The sequence below is a fragment of the Drosophila obscura genome, unplaced genomic scaffold, assembly GCF_018151105.1.
Source record: "Drosophila obscura isolate BZ-5 IFL unplaced genomic scaffold, ASM1815110v1 contig_28, whole genome shotgun sequence".
NCBI lineage: Eukaryota > Metazoa > Arthropoda > Insecta > Diptera > Drosophilidae > Drosophila > Drosophila obscura.
In genome coordinates, this window is record NW_024542815.1 from 718,946 (window position 1) to 738,923 (window position 19,978).

Consider the following 19,978-nt stretch of genomic DNA (forward strand, 5'->3'; position numbering starts at 1 on the left):
GCTGGGGCTGGAGCTGGGGCACACTCACCTGTTGGCATGGTCTGCCGGGGAGGCACGGCTCGAGTACTCGGGTCGGCCACGGGGCGTCGGCTCCTTGTCGTAGGCAAAGCCGCCGCTACTGCTGCCGACGCTGTTGCGTGGCGAGGGCGACTCCTTGTCCTTGTCGCTGGCACTGCCGCGGGATACGTTGCGCTGCTGCTGCTGGCCCTGCATCTGCTGCGAGGTTATGTAGTCGTGCGTCACGATCTGCCGCGTGCTCAGCACTGGCGCCTGCTCCACAAAGCTGCCGAAGGGGGAGCGGGCGTAGGGAGAGCCCACTCCGACGCCGTATCCCTGCGGGGGCGGTGCCTGGGGCGAGGACTGCTGCGGTGGTGGCGGCAGCTGGCCGGGAACGGGCCCACCTGGCCCAGAGCCGGGCCCCGCCTGGGCGGGACTGTGGCGCTGTGAGCTCTTGTAGAAGTCGTAGGCCCGCTTGCTGTCCAGGTGGTGCTGCGGCAGATGAAGGGGCGTGCCCTGCGTGATGGAGCCATGCTTGCCGCTGTCCGGCGGACACACCACTCCCGGCGGCGTCTGGCGCACCATGCTCTCGAACTTGGGGCTGAGCATCGACGAGGAGGTCGCTGCGTGCACAATGATCTGCTGCTGGGCGCTGTTCGCCGGGGTTCCGTGCGTGATGGAGCCGCTCTTCACCAGCAGCTGTTGCTGCTGCTGCTGCTGGGAGGGCGATGCATGCGACGGGTGCGACGGGTGCGCAGGATGCGATGGATGCGATGGGTGGCCCGACGGATGGTGCGACGGATGGGGATGGGGGCCGTGCTGGGCATGGGCCGGATGCAGGTGATGCGCCTGCTGCGGACTGAGCTTCGGCTGCACCTTGGAGGACACTCGTCCGCTCGACGGTGGCTGCGCCTGGTGCTGGGGCTGGGCCGGGGGCGGCTGGCTGGAGCGCGGCGGCATCTGGCCCTGGCCAATGGAGATGGGTACAGGTACTGGTACTGGCTGGACGTAGATGGAGCCGCCCGGTCCGGGCCCGGCTCCGGCCAGGGGTCCCACTCCGGGTCCGCCCGTCACCTTAAGCGGGCCGTGCGGCTGCTGGTACATATAGGAGCCTGCCGTCGCCAGGGTGGGCACGGAGACGGCCTCCCCACGATACATGGCCGTGGATCGGACGATGTGCTTCATTGCGCTGGACATCGAGGGCGGCGGCACATGGTGGCGCTCCGATCCCCCGGGACCACCAGATCCGCCCGATCCGCCAGGTCCCGTGTGGGGCGAGTGGCCGTCCCTGTCCCTCGGTGGCTTCTTGATGCTCAGATCGAGGGTCTGCGGCTCCGAGTCCGACACCTGCTGGCTCGGGGGCGGCACTCCCCGCTGCGGATGGGTGGGTGGCGGCCCGTGGCTGGTCGGGACATTGTAGATGATCGTATCGGGTGGCGGCGGCGCCGAGTGGCTGGACGGGAGCCCGCCCTTAGAACCGGAACCTATTCCGGTCTTCACAACGGGCGTAATGGTGGCCTTGTCCCCGACACTGGCACCCACACCTACACCCACTCCCCCTCCCACTCCCACGACTGTGGCGGCGGGATGGCCTATAAGTCCGGGATGCGTCAGCGGTCCCACTACGCCCACCACGCCCACGCCGACTCCGCCCAGATGGGAGTTGACGACGGAGAGGGTGGCTAGGTTGTCGCTGCTGCTGGTTCCGTTTCCACTGCTGGAGGATGACGGTGGTGGTACGGCCGCTGGACGCGACGGCAGCTTCTGCACGGATGTACCGTGTGGCAGGCCGCTGGGCGGCAGCGGTCCAGACACCGCCTGCTGCTGCTGCTGATGCTGCTGTTGCTTGATGAGAGCGGCATTCCCGTCCTGCCGATACTCCCGGACAATAGTCAGCTCCTTGCGCTCCAGATTGTTCGGATGCTGGGAGGGAGGGGGCTGTTGCTGCTGCTGCTGCTGCTGCTGCTGTTGTTGTTGTTGCTGCTGTTGCTGCTGCTGAGAGGCGGTCTGGGTGGGGGTCTTCCCGCCGGCTGAGGAGGATTGCTGCGAGGACTGCTTGCGATCTGGTCCTATGTGCTTCAGCGAACGCTCGATAACGGAGAAGACGCAGTCCTGCACATTGTTGACCGCCTCGCGGCGCATGCTGATGGGTCCATTCATCGGTGGCGGCTGTGGCTGTTGCTGCTGCTGCTGCTGCTGCTGTTGCTGCTGCTGCTGTTGCTGCTGCTGCTGCTGCTGGCCAACTCCCATTCCGGGCCCCATGCCAGGCGGCAGTCCTCCCATTACCACTCCCACTCCTGCGGCATTTGGTGGCTGCAGTCCGCCCACATTGTTGCTGCCATGACCGTGTCCATGTCCGTGTCCGTGCCCATGGCTGTGCCCATGCCCGTGGCCGTGTGCATGCGGATGGCCGTGTCCATGTCCGTGTCCGTGTACGTGGCCATGACCATGACCGTGGGCATGGACCGCGTTGAAGAGCACCTTGGGGCTCTGGCGGTTGGCCGGAGAGTTCTCGTTCTCCTCGTCGGCCGTCTCCGTGGCCGAAGAGTCGTACTCCTCGCTGGTCTTCTGCTTCTTGGGCGCCTGTCCGGCGGCCGGGGGAAGCAGACGCTCGTTGTCCGCACCCGCTGCCTTGGAGCTCATCCGCGTGGGGGTAATGATAAGCGGCAGCTCGGCCACGCCACGCAGTCCCACGCCCACTGACGTGGGTTTCTGCTGCTGCTGCTGCTGCTGATGAAGGTGCTGCTGTTGGTGCGGATGCTGCTGGGGCACTGGTGGAGGCGGCTGGGGCAGCTGTATCCCCACCTGATGCTGCTGTTGCTGCTGTTGCTGTTGCTGCTGCTTGGTCAGGGTCAGGGGCTTGTGGCGTTGCAGATTCTCGGGACTCTCCACGGAAGCGGTGTCGGAGCCGCCAGGCTCCCGCTCGTCGCAGGACGAGGTGCTAACATCCGTTTCGTCGCCGCCGCTACCCCCTCCCGCAGCAGCGTCCGTGAGATTCAGCTGAGGGTCGAGCTTGCGCCGGATGCGCATAAGGCAGGCGGAGCAGCAGCGCGTCGCATGCGGCGGTATCTGGAACTCGGTCATCACGGGATCGCGCACCTCGGGCGCCAGCTCGAACAGTCGCGACGGTATGTTGCGCAGCCGCTGGGCCCGGTCCTTGGGATTGGGGCACGTCGACAGGGGACAGTTTGGGTAGCGGTTCCGCACCGATTTGCACTGGCAGCTGTTGCACATCCGCGCCCCCGCCGGTATCGACTCGTCCGGTATACCGTACTGCTGGCCGCGTCCCTTCTTCAGGGGCCGCGTCCTTGGACATGCCTCCGCCTTGCACACGAAGCAGCTGGCCAGTTTGTCTGCAAGAGAGATAGAGAAAGAGAGAAAGAGGGAGAGTGAGAGTGAGAGAGTGATTGCGAGCGGAGCAGGGTAAGCAAAAGTTATGCAAACACATTAAAAAATGCGATTTAATTAAAGGCAAATGGTCAGAAGAGCGCGGGGGATGGAATGAGAGTTGAGTGGGGTGGCCCTGGCACTGGCACTGGCACTGGCACTGGGAGACGCTTTCATTAAGCCACTTAACAAATAATGAGCAGCAGCAGCCAATTGAATATTTTAAAACGCCCGCCCAAAGAGGAGGATGGATTGGAGGATGGGAGGATGGAGGATGGAGGATAAAGATGAACAGATTCACATGGGGATGAATGAATGCGATGGATAAATGGATAGGTGGATGATGGATGGTGGAGTGAAAGCTAAGAGTGGATTGCAGACACCGCAGATTGAGGTTGATCGGAGCAATCAGATTTCATTATATCTGCGAGTACGAGTGAGAAAAAGTCCATTAAAGCGAGTGAAACAAATCGGGAACAGAACAATGGAATTTCAGATGAAATTAGGAAAGAAATTAGAAAAGAATCAATCAAACTCCGATTAAATTTCAGTTGGAACAAGTAAAAGGAAATTGTAATTTGGATGTGCCAAAGTTTTGGACTGAACAATCCAAAGCCGCGATGCAATTAGATACTCGTATTTGTACGTAGATTCGAATGATTGACGTATTTGGGGGAACTTTCCATAGTTGCGATATGCACATGCCCGATGGATGGTTAGTTGGCGGAATGCCCCTTAGTTTTGCCATAATGTGAGACTCCTCGCAATTTGATTATCATCTTTCATCTATCCGAATTGCTTCATCACGAGGAGAGTCATCAGTGGAGGGAATCTCCAATCTTGACTGAGTGCCAGCCAACAGATTCGTGTTTGTCTTAGTTTTTGTTTTGCCATTTTACTCGTAATAATTTTACAATTTTAATGATGTGCAAATAAAGGGAGAGACGAGAGAGAGAGAGGATGAGAACGAACAATTGCGGCATTTAAGGAAAATCAATGTAATTAAAAGGGGACTTTGCGGAGGAATGGGAATTGAAACGGCAAATGAAAATGGAAGGAATAAATGGAAGACTCTGACTATAAGTAAAATCAATCAGCGTTTCAAAATGTCAGAGATACAACGATGAATGCTGACCAAACAAGAGAGAGAGAGAGAGAGAGAGCGAGAGAGCGAGAGAGCTATTCTTCCACTGCCTCTCCCTGCCATTTATTTCGCCTCTCCTGCACACTACCGCACTCCCGCACTTCCACTTATTGCGTGGCTCGCGAATCTCAGCGGAATATGAAAATACATCAAAGTAGCCAAGTCCCACCCCACCCCAGTGCCGCTCCTTACCTCTCCACCTACCCCACCTTCCCCCTACTTTCCACCTTCCTTCTGCCCTTATCCCTCTCGTTGACCAAGCAGAAAGCGAAAAATAAACGTAAGTAAAAATGCTTTTTGAGCGTTAAAATTTTAATAAGCCACTCATTTTAATTTTGATTGTTGCGCAGAGCGGTGCCGTCCAAAAGGGGCGGCGAACAGGGGCCAAAAAAGGGGGAAGACCACTCGAAAAACGATTTCAATTTGGTAAAAAAAAAAAAAAAAATCCCCCCACCAACAGAGAACTTTGCAACCCTGGCAGGCAGAGGAGGAAGAAGTAGGCAACACTTTTTTTCGTTCGGTTGATTGGAAGGAGCAAGAGGTGCGGGTGGAGTAGGTAGCCTCAATCCGATTGCAATTACGAGTCGACGAGTCGAGTATAAATTGCAAATTAAATAAATATCACAAAATAAATATTTAATATTAATAACAGTAACTCAACCCCACCGAAAAGAGATCAACAAAAAAGTGTTCAAAACCAAAATGAAAAAAACAACAAAATGGAAATGCAAGCAATCGAATTGGGGAAAAAAGAGACCACGATTACTGCAGACTGGAGACTGGAGAATGGAAGATACCCTCGTAACACACGCACAAACAATTCTTGAAAGAATCTCAAAGTGAAGATTATTTTTGGTTGATCAACAGATCGATGATCGCCTCGGGCAGTCTTTTCTTTAGTCATGTACTTGTATGTACATGTATACCCAATGTAGCACATATATTCTGCAGCAGGGTGTCCAAATTAAAATAATATTCGTAATAAAAATGAATTGAAATGGCAGGGACATAAGAATCAGCATGCAGCATGTGGAGCATCCAGCATGAAGACTGCAACAAGACCAGCAAGAGAAACACCAAATAAATTAATTAATAAAAAGGCTATAGCTATTGGCCACTTGATTGGGTTGCCATTGGGGAGCAATGGGATGTGGGATGGTCGGTGGTTCATGTTCCGGTTTCGGGGTTTCGGTTTCGGGCGGAGAGCAGAGAGCAGCAGACCTCGTATTTTTTTTTATTATTTAATTTTGATTTTAAAATATTTTTTAAATATTTTATGCACTTTGGAGATGGCCGAGCAGCAAAAAAAAAAATAAAAATAAAACCAAGCAGGACTCGAAATGATGGGGACAGGACATAGCAGGACTGACCGCGGTGCGTCCAGTGCGTCTGTTGGGGTCTGTTTCGGGGTTACCAACGGACGGAAAACAGCAGCAGACAACAGCGGCACGAATCAATAACAGTCGAGGCACAATTTGTCAGCTGCCTTTAGTCAGTCACTCAGTGGAATATACCTAGTCTCTCGGAACTCGCAGATCGAGTGTTAAATGGAAGAGAATGTCGTATGAGACATGAAGAGAGCCCCATTGGGGTGTCGTGTTGGGTGGTTGTCTCATCAGTTGTTCCATACACCCCCAATAAAAAGAGTCACGTCAATAGTAATTAATGCATATTAATGGAAATTCGTGTTAATTAAATGTGACCTACAACAGTTACAGCACCACAGCAACACACTTTCGGACCACATTGTAAACACCATTGGGAGCAGCACATTCTACCCTCCCTGCACACCCTACTTATTTGAGGGGGGAATACCGTGGGGGGAACATGCCATTTAAAATCAATTCAATCAAATAAAAACCAAAAAATAAAAAAAAACGAGCTAAATTTATGATATAAATTTCCGCTTTTCCGTTTTCCGCTTTTTGTTGACCAGCATCGTTATCGTCATCGGCTTGAATCTCTTTGCATTTCGATCAATTTTATTAATAATTCAATCAGTCAAAAAATGATTTGAAACGCCCCAAAGGAAAACAAAAAAGTTTTTCTCAACTGGCGATGCTGACAGAAGCAGCGACAGAGTGGGGCAGAGTGGGGCAGATGGCAGTGGCAGGGAATGCGCTTGGGTCTTGGTTTTCCTCGTAGCATCTCTTCTGCTTTTTTTTTTTGGCTTCATTTCTGCTTTGATTTGTACGGAGTAAGGTACGGGTCGGGTGGAAAAGATGAAACGCAGCCGGGGGAAAAGTCGTCGCAAGTCGAACGTGGAACATGGTAGCGTGGGAACGTGGTGGAACACTGCGCTATTTGCACAGCAAATGCAAAGAAAAATCACAAGAAGAAGTCACATGGCTGATATTTCGACTGATGGATGCCCATTACTTGGATTTATACATGTACAAATGAATGTATATAATATAATAATAAATAATAATAATCAAATAATAATTAACAGATCCGATTTCAGTCATATAGCAGACACAGCTAGCCCCCTTACCCTTACTATTGCTATTACAATCTGCAATATCCAAATACGAATGCGGAGCAACCCAATGAGTGCTGGGTACACTCGTAAAACGGAAAAAGGAGAGAGGAGAGAGGAGAAAAAATCAAAAACCAAAAGTAAATCAAAACGACAAACAAAACAAAACGAGACGCGATGCGATGCGACGCAAGTCCCACTCTCTTTCTCTCAGAACTCTCTGCCCTCCCCTCCTTCTGGCACTGCCTTCTTCTTCTGGACTCTCGCTCTCGCCCACCTCCACCCAAAATGAAATAATTCCATTAGTACAATTTCTTTTGCAAGTACAAAGAGTAAATATTGAGGCGGTCTATGCGTGGGATGTGGATGTGGGATGGAAATGGAGAAGGTGGTCCCCTCTACGAGGTAGCAAGGGAGTGGGAGTGGGAGTGGGAGTGGGAATGGCAATGGGGGAAAGGGAATATATGTAGGTATGTGCATACATACATGTATGTGTGTATGAATGTTTGCAAGTGAATGTGCGATAGGCTTCTACTGTTCCCTTCTGACCCAATAAATAATACTCCTGCAATTATAGTTGACCGAAAGACAAGCCCACAGCAAGCACCCAACATCAATCGCACATCCACATCCACATGCTGCTTCTTATTTGCATTTGTTGGGAAATAATCCAAGTACGTGATTGTAATACTCGTAATTGTGCAATTAAATTTGGGACCATTTAGTAAATAGTTTTGGCACCCGACAAATATCAACAGACAGAAATCAACCTGGACACACTCTCCACTCTGCTGGGGCATCTTCTACCCACAGGACTGGACTCTCTATGGGGCAGCAGCAGCACTCTGCTGCAGCAGCACAAAATTTCTGCACAAGTTACCAAAAATTTATTTAACTTTCAATTAGACAAAAGCAACAACAACAGCAGCAGCAGGACCAGGATGGAGGTGGAAGGTTGAAGAACATTGTGAGGGTTCGGCAACGGTGGCAATTTCTCTGGTTCCAACCTCAGTTAAACTGGTTCCTAGCTCTACTATTTGGAATATTTTTAGCGGGAGAGCTTAGAATCAGCTAGAACTTGTGCTTATATTGGATGTATGTAATCTCAGAATGATATAGGATAAGAGCGGGCTGGGGCCCTTTTTTTTTTTTTTTTTCCCCCCCCTGGGGGGGCCCCCCCCCCCCGCGGGGGGGGGTGTTTTTTTTTTGGGGGGGGGGGGGGGGGAGTTTTTTTTTTTTTTCTTTTCTTTTTTTTTTTTTTCCCCCTTTTTTTTTTTTTGGGGGGGGGGGGGGGGGGGTCCCCCCCCTTTTCCCCCCCCCCTCCTTTTCCCCCCCAACCCCCCCCCCCACCCCCCCCCCCCCCCCCCCCCCCCCCCCCCCCCCCCTTTTATTTTTTTTTTTTTTTTTTTTTTTTTTTTTTTTTCCTTTCCCCCCTTTACCCCACCCCTTTTTTTTAAAAATCATATGGAGTTCAAATATATATTAAATAAGTCAAGCTCTGCCAAAGCTGGAAACAATAAATAAGCAAATTGGAATTAGATATTTTAGGAACTTGAACTGGAACTACATACATAGAACCAGAGCTTCAGCAAACGCAAACAATAACACAATGCATGCACTCTGAGGCACTCTGGTTGCTGTGGCATTCGCCACATGCCCCGCGTATCTACCGCGTGGTATGAATTTCCCTCTCAATTCCATTGGCAACAAAAGAGCCAGCCAACGCACACAACAAACCGCTAAAAGGAAAACGAAAAGCGGAAATTCAATCAAATCTGCCATAAAACAACATTCAATTTAGAGATAACGGGATACAAAACGGAAGAGAGAGCGAGTGATAGCTCGTGGCGAGAGGCGAGAGAGAGCAGGCGGAACAGGAACGGCACGGAACGATTGGCGTGCGGCCAATTAAAAAATATACGCGAGACTGTACGTGCACACAAAAGTACGACGCAGCAGGAGCAGCAGCACTGGACGAAGGACGAAGGACAACCGCTAATTAGCACCATGGGGAATTTGTTGTTGGCAGAGAAGAACTTGCGTAAGCGAAAGCAGTGCCCGCTGGCAGCAGCATTGCCAGGCGGCAGCGGCAGCGGCAGCGGCTGCGGCGGTGGCAGCCACCAACAGAAGATGATGCCAACTTGTGCAAACATCAAAGAGCAGGCGAATTCAGAAGGAGAAGGCAGCAAGCAAGCAGCATGTGATTGAGGGGGCGGACAGGAGGGAAGAATGGATGGAAATGGCTGGGAATTATGGTACGAGTATGCATAAATGCCATCCATGACAAGGGCGAGAGGAGGGACGGACACACACATGCGATGCAAGCTCAACAAAGAGACAGAGACACACGCACACAGAGATGGAGAGAGAGAATGGGAAAGAGAGAAAGAAGCTGGTGAGCGCCATATAATTGTAAATACAGTTAATATGAACGGCAGCGTCGTCGCCCAGCGACAGCGGAAAACGCTTTGCTTTGGCACTTTTAATTTACGAAATGGTGTTGATTTAACGGCAAAGGCAGCAGAAGCAGCAGCACCAGCAGCACCAGCAGCAGCAGCAGGACTCCAGGGGGTAAGCCGGGGAGCGGACAGCGCGCGGTGCCACAGCCATCGTCAGCGTGGGAGCGCAACACAAAAGAAAATTGAAAGAACAAAAAAAAACCCAGACCAAAAAAAAAATTATATTTCGGGCAATCGCGGCCGTCATTTCACTGGCTTTTCGGGCTTCATCTTTTACTGGATTGCGGAAGGCACCCACCATAATACTCATGGGACGCGTGCAGGGTATGTCGTGTGTTCAGCAGTTAGGCATATGCGAGACAACAAGATCGAAGGAACTAATCGCTCCCTTGATACTACGAGAGCTACTACTAGACAACACATCTACATACGAGCCTTTAACCAAAATCATTGCGATTGGATAGTGTATTAACGTTTTTATAGAGATCTACCTAGAAGATCTTTGAATTAAAATATATATCAATCTAGCTATACGTCAAAAATCATTTCGATCGTTTGAGTATTATATAAGGACCTTCAGCATATAAAGAGTATTCCATCGGTCCCTATTTGAGTAGGAAATACTATGTGTGTCGTGTTCATATCAAAAGTCTTGTTTTTTTTGGAAACGATTTTCTCTGATTAATAAAAGTTACACACACCCACACACACACACACAGTCAGAGAGAAACATACAGACAGACAGGAGATGGAATACAAACTGTACGCCAGCGATAATCAAAAGGGTGTGCAATTTTAATTGAGCAATTTAATTACATATGTAAGCAAAAGCCAAGCCGCAGCAAAGCAGAGAAAGGAGCAGAACAGCGGAAAGAGACAGAGACAGAGAGAGTGAAATGGCAGAAAGAGAGCCAAGTCTCGGAGCGAAGTTTGAGTGAGAGTGGGGAACACACATAATTAGCAAGCAAGCAAATGCCTCTTCTTGCTCTCATTCTCTCGTTGTGTCTATGTGTGGGCGTGCGTGCGAGCGTGTGGGTGTTGACTCTTTGGCTTCCGATTTACTGCTTTTTAGGCTCATTTTTAAGTGTTGTTTCTCATCCGTCTTTCCTCTTCCACTCCTTGTCCTTCGGCAGGGTCGCAGTCATTTTCGACAGTTTAAGTTTGTAATTAGTTGGTCGACGCGCTTGCTCTTGGTCTGTCTCTCTCTCAGTTTTTGATACCCTTGCAGTGATGCCATGTGATTCGTGGAATCATCAAGTGGCCACACATATTCACGAATTCCAGGCTGAGACCTCAGAACCCAAACCGATGTGCTCTTCTGCATGACGCGCCATAGGAGAGGAATTGCAATCGCATTTGCGAAAGATACTGTTGATGGTTGATTTCTCTCTGATCCGCAGGCAAAATTCGCATTTCATATAAAATTGTACTACAAATTTTAAGTAAAGCATAAAAATTGAAAAACTAAATATTAGCAAAGGGATGGAGAGGTATTCGTATTCTCACTCACTCCACTTAAGCCCACACACATGTACATATGTAAGTGTTTGCCAGACTAAACCCAAATCCACTTGCTAGATCTTTTGCCTTAGAGTCCCATCAAAAGCTTTGCAAAAATTACACACTCGATTAATAAGCGATTCCCTTTCAATTGTGACAATTGTAAGCCACAGAGAGTCTGTATCCCGCGTCCGTGTCCACTCCCGAGAAATTGAGAGTTAATATTCTCTCTGTGGGCATCACACCACATCCCCCCACAACCCCCCACAACCCCCCACAACCCCCCATATCACCACACATACCAGTAGCCTCGCCCACTCCTCGTTTCGATGCTGGCAATTAGAAAAACGCGCTTTCCGAGCGGCTCTTCTATGGCACTAAAGTTGACACATTGATCGGTGGGAGAGAGATACCTCCTGAGGGAAATGGCAACGGCAATGGCAATGGCAATGGCAATGGGGCACCCCTTTTTTTTTGGATGGACTGATGGATTGGATTGGAAATTGTTGCTGGTTTGCGCGTGGCTCTGCTCTCGCGCTAGGAGGGAAGAAGCAGAACCGCTGTCCAGGGTGCAGGTCCAGTCCGTATTCGGACTGGTCGAAAAGCTTACAAATCGTGAAATGCGAGTGAGTAATTATGATTTACTAATTAGCAAACAGACGCCCGGACGGACAACCACGCACACACACTGCACTCGGACTCGGACACGGGAGGGGGATGTGGATAAAGGGATACGGGTAGCTACGAGTATACGATTGCATAGGCAGAGGCGGACTGCGGACTGCGAATTGGCGGACTAATGCAATGGACAAACAACGAATGCACGCACTACACGGAGAGCCGTAGGAGAGCCTGAGACCCATGGACATCGGACATCGGACACTGGACACTGGACACTGGACACCGGACAAAAGTCTATTAATTAGCTGCACCAACAAGCCGAGGGAGTGATGGGGGTGGGGTTTGCATTGCACCCCCCTTACCCATTCCAACCATCCCTTATGATCCCCTCGGCGTGTGTTCGTGTAACGGGGATTTGCTCATCAAATTCGCTAATTGTTTTTGTTTCTGCTTTTGCTTTTGTACCTGCCCCTCCCTACTCCCTACTCCCCACTACCCACACACACACATACACATACACCCACTCCAAACAATTTGGCTTCTGCTGTCAGGGGGAAGGGAGATATGCTAGGGGTAAGTGGTAAGCGCGAGTACAGTCCAAACAATTAGCGTAATTTCAATTTTGTTCAAAATTTCATAAACAGCGTACGCGGGGACCCTTCACCCTTCCCCCCGCCAACAAAACACAAGCACCACAGTGACACCAGCACCCACCCATCCCTTGCCCCCAGACCCCCCCCCCCCCGACCTCTGCCACACAGAGAGCAGAGGCAGAACCTTTGGTGCATTGCGGACAGTCAAGCCGCTTGCACCGCCGTCGTTGCATACTTTGGTGCGCTTTTTGACCGCCTCCGAAAAAAGGAAAACCATCAAATTTTGCTCTCGCTCTCTCTCTCTCCGTCGCTGCTGTCCTGCTTCTTATTTCGTTTACTTTCCATCAGCATAATGCAGCAAAAAGGCGTGAGGAGGGTGGGTGTGTGTTAGGGCAGGGTGTGTAGGAGGATGCGACAGCGCGACAGGGCGACAGGTAATGGAGAGCTGGAGAGCGCCCCACAGCACACTCTGTGGGATGTGCAGGGAAACAGACAGGAAGAAGCAGAAAGAAGCAGGAGCAAGTGAGAGGCTTACGTTGCTATTACGTTATTCTGCCATCACCTAAAATCCAATAAACAAATTTATAAACAACCAAAAAGCAGCACCACAACAAACACATACACGCATAGAGAGTGTCAACCCGTTTAATTGCCTCAAGTGTGGAATGGAGTGGAGCAAGAGAGAGGGCAGGGACAAGGTACGTCTCTCCTTCTCTTTCTACCACACTCTAACTCTTCAGCTTCCAATGAAGCTTTCAAATTTAGTTTTTGGCGCTCACTTTTCTCTCCTCTCCACTTCTCTCCCAGCGTTTTCGTTTCTTTTTTTTTTTGGGTGCGCTTCTCGTTTACCGTTACACGTTTTTCTATGATTTTGCTTGTTTTGTCTTTGGTTTTTGTTTTTTGCAGCACAAACACCAAAAAGAATTTTTAACTAACGGAAAAAGGTCTCCCTGTTTCCCCCACGCTCTCCCTCTCTTTCACACACACTTGCCGAATGCTGAGGGGGTAAGTCGGATTAGTGCGGAGTACCCTTTCCTTCTCGAAAAGTTGCTGTGGCACTTGTCCTTTGAATACAAGAATCACACATGTATACATATCTCGGATATCTCTCATCAAATGCCGCTGCACATAGAGAAGACTATCCGCGTACCCTGCACTCAGATTCATTCGATGTCGGTACTGGTCTATGCATTTCCCTCGTTAATTAAGTGTACTTGTTAATAATTCAGAATCCTAATACTCGCTATGAATGTTATACACTACATATATAATATATTTTATTTTATTTTATTTCAAAGAAATAAAAGCCAACCGAACACCCAGCTTGCATACGATTATTTTCTTGCTGTGTATGTTGCAGCGGGGTTCATTCCCCTTTATCCTTTCGTGTCTCCACCAATGTGTCTTGTGTTCTCTGTTGCTCTGTAAATGTATCTGTACCTGTATCTGCATATGTGGCTGTTGCTGTTGCTGTTCTTTGTTTTATTTTTTTTTCTTCCTGTTTTCCTGTTGTTTTCGGTGTGCGTTTGGTTTATTAATGTTGACCGTCAATTATGTTTTAATTGTCATAAAAGGTTTGTCCCTTTTGACTCTGTCTCTCTCTCTCTCTCTCTGCCCACACATGCAGCGGAGAGAAGAGGAGACATATGCACACAATAAATCCAGTTGGGATAAGCTTCAGCTCGACACAAGTGCTGGAGCGAGCGAGGGCATAAAAGGAGAGAGATGAGCAAAGGAGCAGAACAGCAGAACAGAAGTTGCTTGTCATCATGGTCAAAAGCACATAGCCCCCGACCCTCCCACAGAACAACAGCTACAGCAACAGCAACCGTTGGGTAAATCCTGGCCATGTGTCGTCTGTGCATGTCCGTGTGCATGGGAAAGCCGCCTTCCACTTCCACTTCCCTCCTTCCCATCACTTGACAGTAGTGTGTGTGTGCAGCCGTTTCCTGGTTTCCTGCTCTGGTTTCCGCTTCGATTTGGTTTGGTTTTACAGTTGTCAGGCAATTTGCACATCAACTTATACTACAAAGATCAGCACAAAGTGCACAAAGGGAGGAAGGAAAAGGGGAAAGTCAACTGCTCTCCGCAGTAGACTCTTTTTTTTTGTACAACCTTTCATTAATCAAATTGAATTCCATGTCGCACTGTCCTGCCCAGCAGCAGTGATGAGAGAACAGGCCCGAGAGGTAGAAGTGTTATGCACCGTGCTATCGAAGACACGAAACTAATATTCGTTTCAAAATTATTATTGGTTATCAATAAGAGTCTTGATCTTAATGAACTAACAAAAATTCAGGACTTTTCATGCCAGTGATATCTTTACATGAAATTAAATTGAACTATCTACATCGATTACAGATGCACACAACAGCTAAAGTGCACCCATCTATCGATTATGCATTGCCTTTCATTGCAGGATAAACTGTGATCGATACACCTTGTATCGATTATGGGATTTCCCGAAAGAATGGCTAATGATGGGCGGTCGCTCATAATGGAAGAGGCAACAATTATAAAAAAAAGTAAAAAACCCAGAAAAAATTCAGCAAAGAATACACACACACAGAAATAAAGACAGACAGACAAACACACAGTGCTCGGTCGAACAGGGTACTGGACAGGGGATTAATGCAACGTTTAAAGCGTAGCCAGATTGACGACGTCAATCTCTCTCTTTTTCACTCTCTCATCCATCCTCTCTCTCTCTCTCTCTGTATGTCCTGTTCTTTTTTTTACCATTTGCTGTTGTGCTGCCAATTTATGAAATTTATTTTTTGCCTACGTTGTGATTATTTATTCAAAAAGTTGGCCTCGACCCAGCGTCTGGTCCAGGATCCCGCATCCCGGACTCCGGTTGTAATTGCAATTGTTGTCAGTGTGGCATGTGGCAGTGTGGCATGTGTTGCACAGGCAGATGGCAGGTGGCAGGTGGGGCATGCATGCTTAATAAATTAATAACACAATTTATGCATGACGCACATTTATAATTACATTTGGAAATAATTTAATTAAAATTGTTAACGCTTGATTGAAGTTAAATCGAATTGGACAAGACAGACGACATACGACAGATAGAGAGAGAGAGAGAGAGAGAGAGCGAGAGATGGCGACAGGTACTCGATACTCGGTCCTTGGGCCTCCACAAAAGCCAACTTAATTAAATTAGCCTATCAATAAGGGACATAATACTCGTCAAAAGCCAACAAACTGACCAATTTCCATGCCACAACAGCCATCCATCCATCCATCTATCCATATCGGGCCACCAGAATCTATGGGACAAATGTCACTTCTTGCCTTCCCCCTTTACATCCCTAAGCCCACCTTGATTTGGGGCTGGGGTTGTACAAATAAACCGATTCGCTGTAGCGGTAATTAAAAGCCAACCAAATGACCAAATAAGCCACAACACACACACAAAAAAGAAGGAAAAAAATGAATCGAATTTGTATGCTGATTGAAATCTTAGAGAAATAGTAATACAGGCGGCGCAAAGGCGCAAGCCACGAGATGCAGTGCGGTGATTCGAAGCAGTTGATACTCTGTAAAATAAAGAAGCTCCGATTGAGAGGGATAGAGATCCACTTAAGGGATCCACCATTTGTCGCTGAGCTGGAATCAAAATTAGATCAAAATGCATAGCCCATCATGCCCTTACATTCTCTAGGGTATGTGCACGCTAATAGCTGATTGAGAATACGAATGGGAGAGGCCGCATACAGAGGCATGAATACGGACATATGGGACAAGTAGATAGAGCAGCCCCCAAAGGACACACACACACACAGACACAAACACGAGTAAGCGGTAAATCAACAAGAGAAGACACACACACACACACACACATGCACAATCACAATCACATGCACATGCATCGTATGTAAATATGTATGTATTGGTTATGCCCACAAATCAATTAAGTCGATTGAGAGGCAACAAATTTTCGGCACACACACACACACGCATGAAAAATGGCAGAGCGAAAGAAAGTGAAGGACGAAGGTAAAGGTAAAGAGTTGTTAAGCGCTCAAATGACACATGCAAGACGAGCACAAGAGAGAGGGTGGAGAGTGCAGTGGGTTGGTGCAAAAGTATCAAAAGTATCAAAAGAACCGCGCGCAAAATGTAGGCAACGTATTTCCGAGTGGCTTCTGACGTTCCCACTCCCGCAGAAAAGTAGTCTATGGCTTTTTTGGCCCATCCACTTCCCCCTGCACAGCTCTAAATGTTGGCAACACTTTTTGACTTTTGGCTGTGTGGTAGGGTGTGGGGTGCGATGTGCAAGGTGCTGGTGGCGGTAGTAATCTTAAATATTTGTTAATTTGCTAAAAATTTCACACACACACATACACAACAGACAAACCCGAATAAAAATCCCCACACACACACTCACACATACACACACACACACACACACCAAACCAATTAAACAGACCAACAACAACAAACAGGGAAAAACGCTGCCTGCTGGCTGGCTGCTGCGCTGCGCTGCCAACCGCACAAAACGAAGCCGAAGCCGAAGCCAAAGCCGAAGTCCAAGCACCCGAAAGCTCTGCGTAGCATCCCGAATGCATGCCCTGATGCCCATTGCCTGCTGCCTGCCTGCTATAAATACCCGAGAAGTGCCGCGAGGCGACATCAGTCCTGACCGGGTTGCACACTTGACGGGTCGTCGCCGGGGTCGTCGTCGTTTGTCGCTCCTTTCTCACTTTTGCTGACTGCTGACTGCAGCTGCTTGTTGCTTCTTCCTTAAGCATCGTCCTCTTACGTTCCTCGGTGGTTATCCTTCGTCTTGGAGGGTATTCTGGGACATTTGGAATCTATTTTTGTTGAGTGCAATTCCAATACACACACATATTTGTTGTTGGTTTGTTCTTTTTTTTTGTTAGTTTGCTATTGTTGTTGTTGCAAAATGTTTACGAATTGGTTAACGGGAAGCAGTGGCACAGCGCCTCGTGCCATCGGCATCACTGCGCCACCGTTGGCCGTTGCCGCCGCACCACTGTCCAGTGGAATTGGCAGCGGAGGTGGAATTATGAGCACTCCCCCGGATGTCATCCTGGAAGTGGGTCCCGCACCGAGCGCTGTGCGCTTTGTGGCCCACGCTCTGGTGCTGGGCATGCACAGCGGATACCTTCGCTCGGCCATTCGGATGGATGAGAGTGCCGCCGCCGCCGCCTCAGGAGTCGCCTCCAACAACAGCAGCGGCACCAGAACACATGGAGCCACGGGAGAGCTGCTGCTTTATTTGGGGAACGTGACTGCGGATCAGTTTGCCCCGCTCCTCACGTACATGTACACGGGATATCTGGACTTGAACGTGGACAACATCTTTGCCGTGCTGCTGGCCACCCACGTGCTGCACATGCCCCGTGCTCTGGAGATCTGTCGGTGGGTTGCCACGTCCCTTGCTCCCCCTTGTTTCGGCTCAATTTGTGTCTCTGTGTTTTTGTAGATCCTTTCTGGCCCGGGCCCAAACCGAAGGCTATCTGAATGGCAATGGCAATCCACCCCCACAGCTGTGTCCGACGGCGCCAGCCAGCGCCAAGATCATCCGGCCCATTCCGAGCAAGGCCACGCTCCCGAATTTCGGCTTTCTGCCTGTACCCCTGCCACTGGCTCCTCCTCCGCCCCCAGCAACAGCAGCGACGGTGCCTCCGCCTGCTGTTCTGCCCTCCTACTCGAGTGCCGCTTCGTTGCTGCAAGTGGGGCCAGAGTACCCTGGACTAGATGTGGCTGTGGATGAGGAGGAGGATGTGGAGGTATTCATCGACAGCAACACAGTCACCGACAACGAAAACGAGGACATGGAGGCCGAAGATTGCAATGTTTCTGTCGTCAGTTCATTGGCTAGCAGCAGTGCGGGCAGCCTCAACATCGAGCTCCTGGAAACAAAGCCAACCACACCCACACCCACGCCCAACCCAACTCCCACTCCCAAGCCGCAAGCACCAGCCAGGACCAAGAAAGAGCCCCCAGCAGCAGCAGCAGCTGCCATGCCAAGGGGATCCCGCTCTTCGGCGGGGGGCACACGCTCCGGAAAGGCAGGGAGGAGATCAAATGCGAGCGGACTTCAGGTTGCCAAGGCCCCGGTGCCGGCCGCCCAACTGGAGACGGCCACGGCGGCGATGCCCTCTAAGTTTATAATCGACGTTGCCAGCTGCGACGGACCCGTGCGCTTCCGTCGCATCCTGAACACCGCCTACGGCCACAAGCCCGAGGGCTTGGACTCCGGCACGGAGCAGTGCGAACAGCAGCGGACGCAGCAGAGCGTCAGCTATTCGTTTCACCAGCAGATGGCTAGAGCCATTAGCAGCCAGCAGCGGCAGCAGTTCCACCAGCAGCAGCAGCAGCAGCAACATCCTCAGGAGGAGAGCGAGAACAGTGGCGATGCCACAGGAGCAGCACCAGCCAATAGTCGAAAGCAGGCGAGTGCAGGAGCCTCCTCCTCTGCAGCGACTGCCAGCAGCAGCAGCAGCATTGGCATCGGAGGACCTGCAGCCGCCAGCCAGGAGCTGTATGTGTGCGTATACTGCAAGCACACGTTCAAGTCGCAATACTGCTACCAGAAGCATGCCAAGCGGCATCTCAATCCTCTGAGCCTGGCCAGTGCCGAGAAGAAGCTGGTGGCCAGCGCCGATCATGGACTAGTGGCCATGGAGTCCAGCAACACTGGGCAGGACAACAGTCAGCCGCAGGAAGCCACATCAACAGCAGCAGCAGCAACGGCAACAGCAGCAGCAGCAGGAGGCTCAGCATCAACAGCTGCCACATCCATGGCCACAACAAGCGCTTTGATGCGTCGCGAGGTACGTCCCTTGGACATGAATGTGCAGTACTATCCCTGCAAGACATGTGGTAGCAAGTTCCCCAGCTACTACTTTGTCCACAAGCATCGCAAGATGTGCCATGCCGATGAGATTGAAGCGGCGGCGGCAGCCACCAGCAACACGAGCACCTCTTCAAGTGGAGCCACCCCTGGAGGAGGAGGAGGTACTGGCGATTCTACTAAAAGAGAGACGACGGTTGAACCATCAGAGGATCAACAGCAGCAGCCACAGCCGTAAGGCATTATACGAATCTGTTTGTGGCACTATCCAAAAAAAATCAAAAGCAACGAAATCTACGAATTTACGATTACACTTACATTAACAAAACACAAAACTGTACACACACACACATGCACCATAACACACAGTCGCTGAATGTTTTTTTTTTGTGTCGCTCTAGAATTTCAATTCAATAAATGCAAAAAATATGTAAAATTAATATTCATCCCAACCAGAGGAAAGGAAGAGAACCAAATTGCAGATATGCGGTAATAATCGTTAATCATTAATCACATAAAACAATCGGTATACCTAAGAGTCATAAGAGTCAGAGGAGTGCAAAAAAGCTGTCCAAAATCCAAAATTGGAAACAATCAGTGAGAGTAATCAGTATAACTGAACGTTACATATAACAAATTAATCAAAATCGAATTTTATCGAGTATTATATTTATCGACATCGATTATAATTTGTAATCATAATGATTACAGAGACATCGCTATAAAGGAAGGGTCGCAGGATTTAATATAAATAATTCATATTGAATTTTCACATTATGATACAAAATCTACTTTTTGTGGATAAGTATAGAGCAGGACTTCGATAAATATGTATGTACACATGTCTATTGTAAATTGTTATCGATCCATAAAAGTTAAACTGTCGAATCGAAAAAAGGAATGAAGCTTCAAATAATGCAAAATTCTATAAATTTGATTGATTGAGCAAAGAGCAGAAGAAAGCTT

At 49.5% G+C, this 19,978-nt stretch overlaps 2 protein-coding genes across 2 annotated transcripts in view; one reads left to right on the forward strand and one right to left on the reverse strand.

The window, feature by feature from the left end:
- The window catches only part of LOC111070054, a 61,203-nt gene that overhangs the window by 3,750 nt on the left and 37,475 nt on the right, over positions 1–19,978 (reverse strand). The window contains 1 exon segment of the mRNA XM_022360353.2: positions 29–3,350. Within this exon segment, the coding sequence (XP_022216045.2) occupies positions 29–3,350 (3,322 nt within the window).
- On the forward strand, positions 16,836–19,868 carry LOC111070055 (insulinoma-associated protein 1). The gene is made up of 2 exons (XM_022360354.2): positions 16,836–17,574; positions 17,639–19,868. The coding sequence occupies exons 1-2, from the start codon at positions 17,096–17,098 to the stop codon at positions 19,248–19,250; spliced, it is 2,091 nt and encodes a 696-aa protein (XP_022216046.2). The 5' UTR covers positions 16,836–17,095; the 3' UTR covers positions 19,251–19,868.

Coding starts and splice junctions, on each gene's coding strand:
- LOC111070055 (XM_022360354.2), top strand. CDS start 17,096: ATGTTTACGAATTGGTTAACGGGAAGCAGTGGCACAGCGCCTCGTGCC. Junction 17,575..17,638: donor CGTGCTCTGGAGATCTGTCG/GTGGGTTGCCAC, acceptor GTGTTTTTGTAG/ATCCTTTCTGGCCCGGGCCC.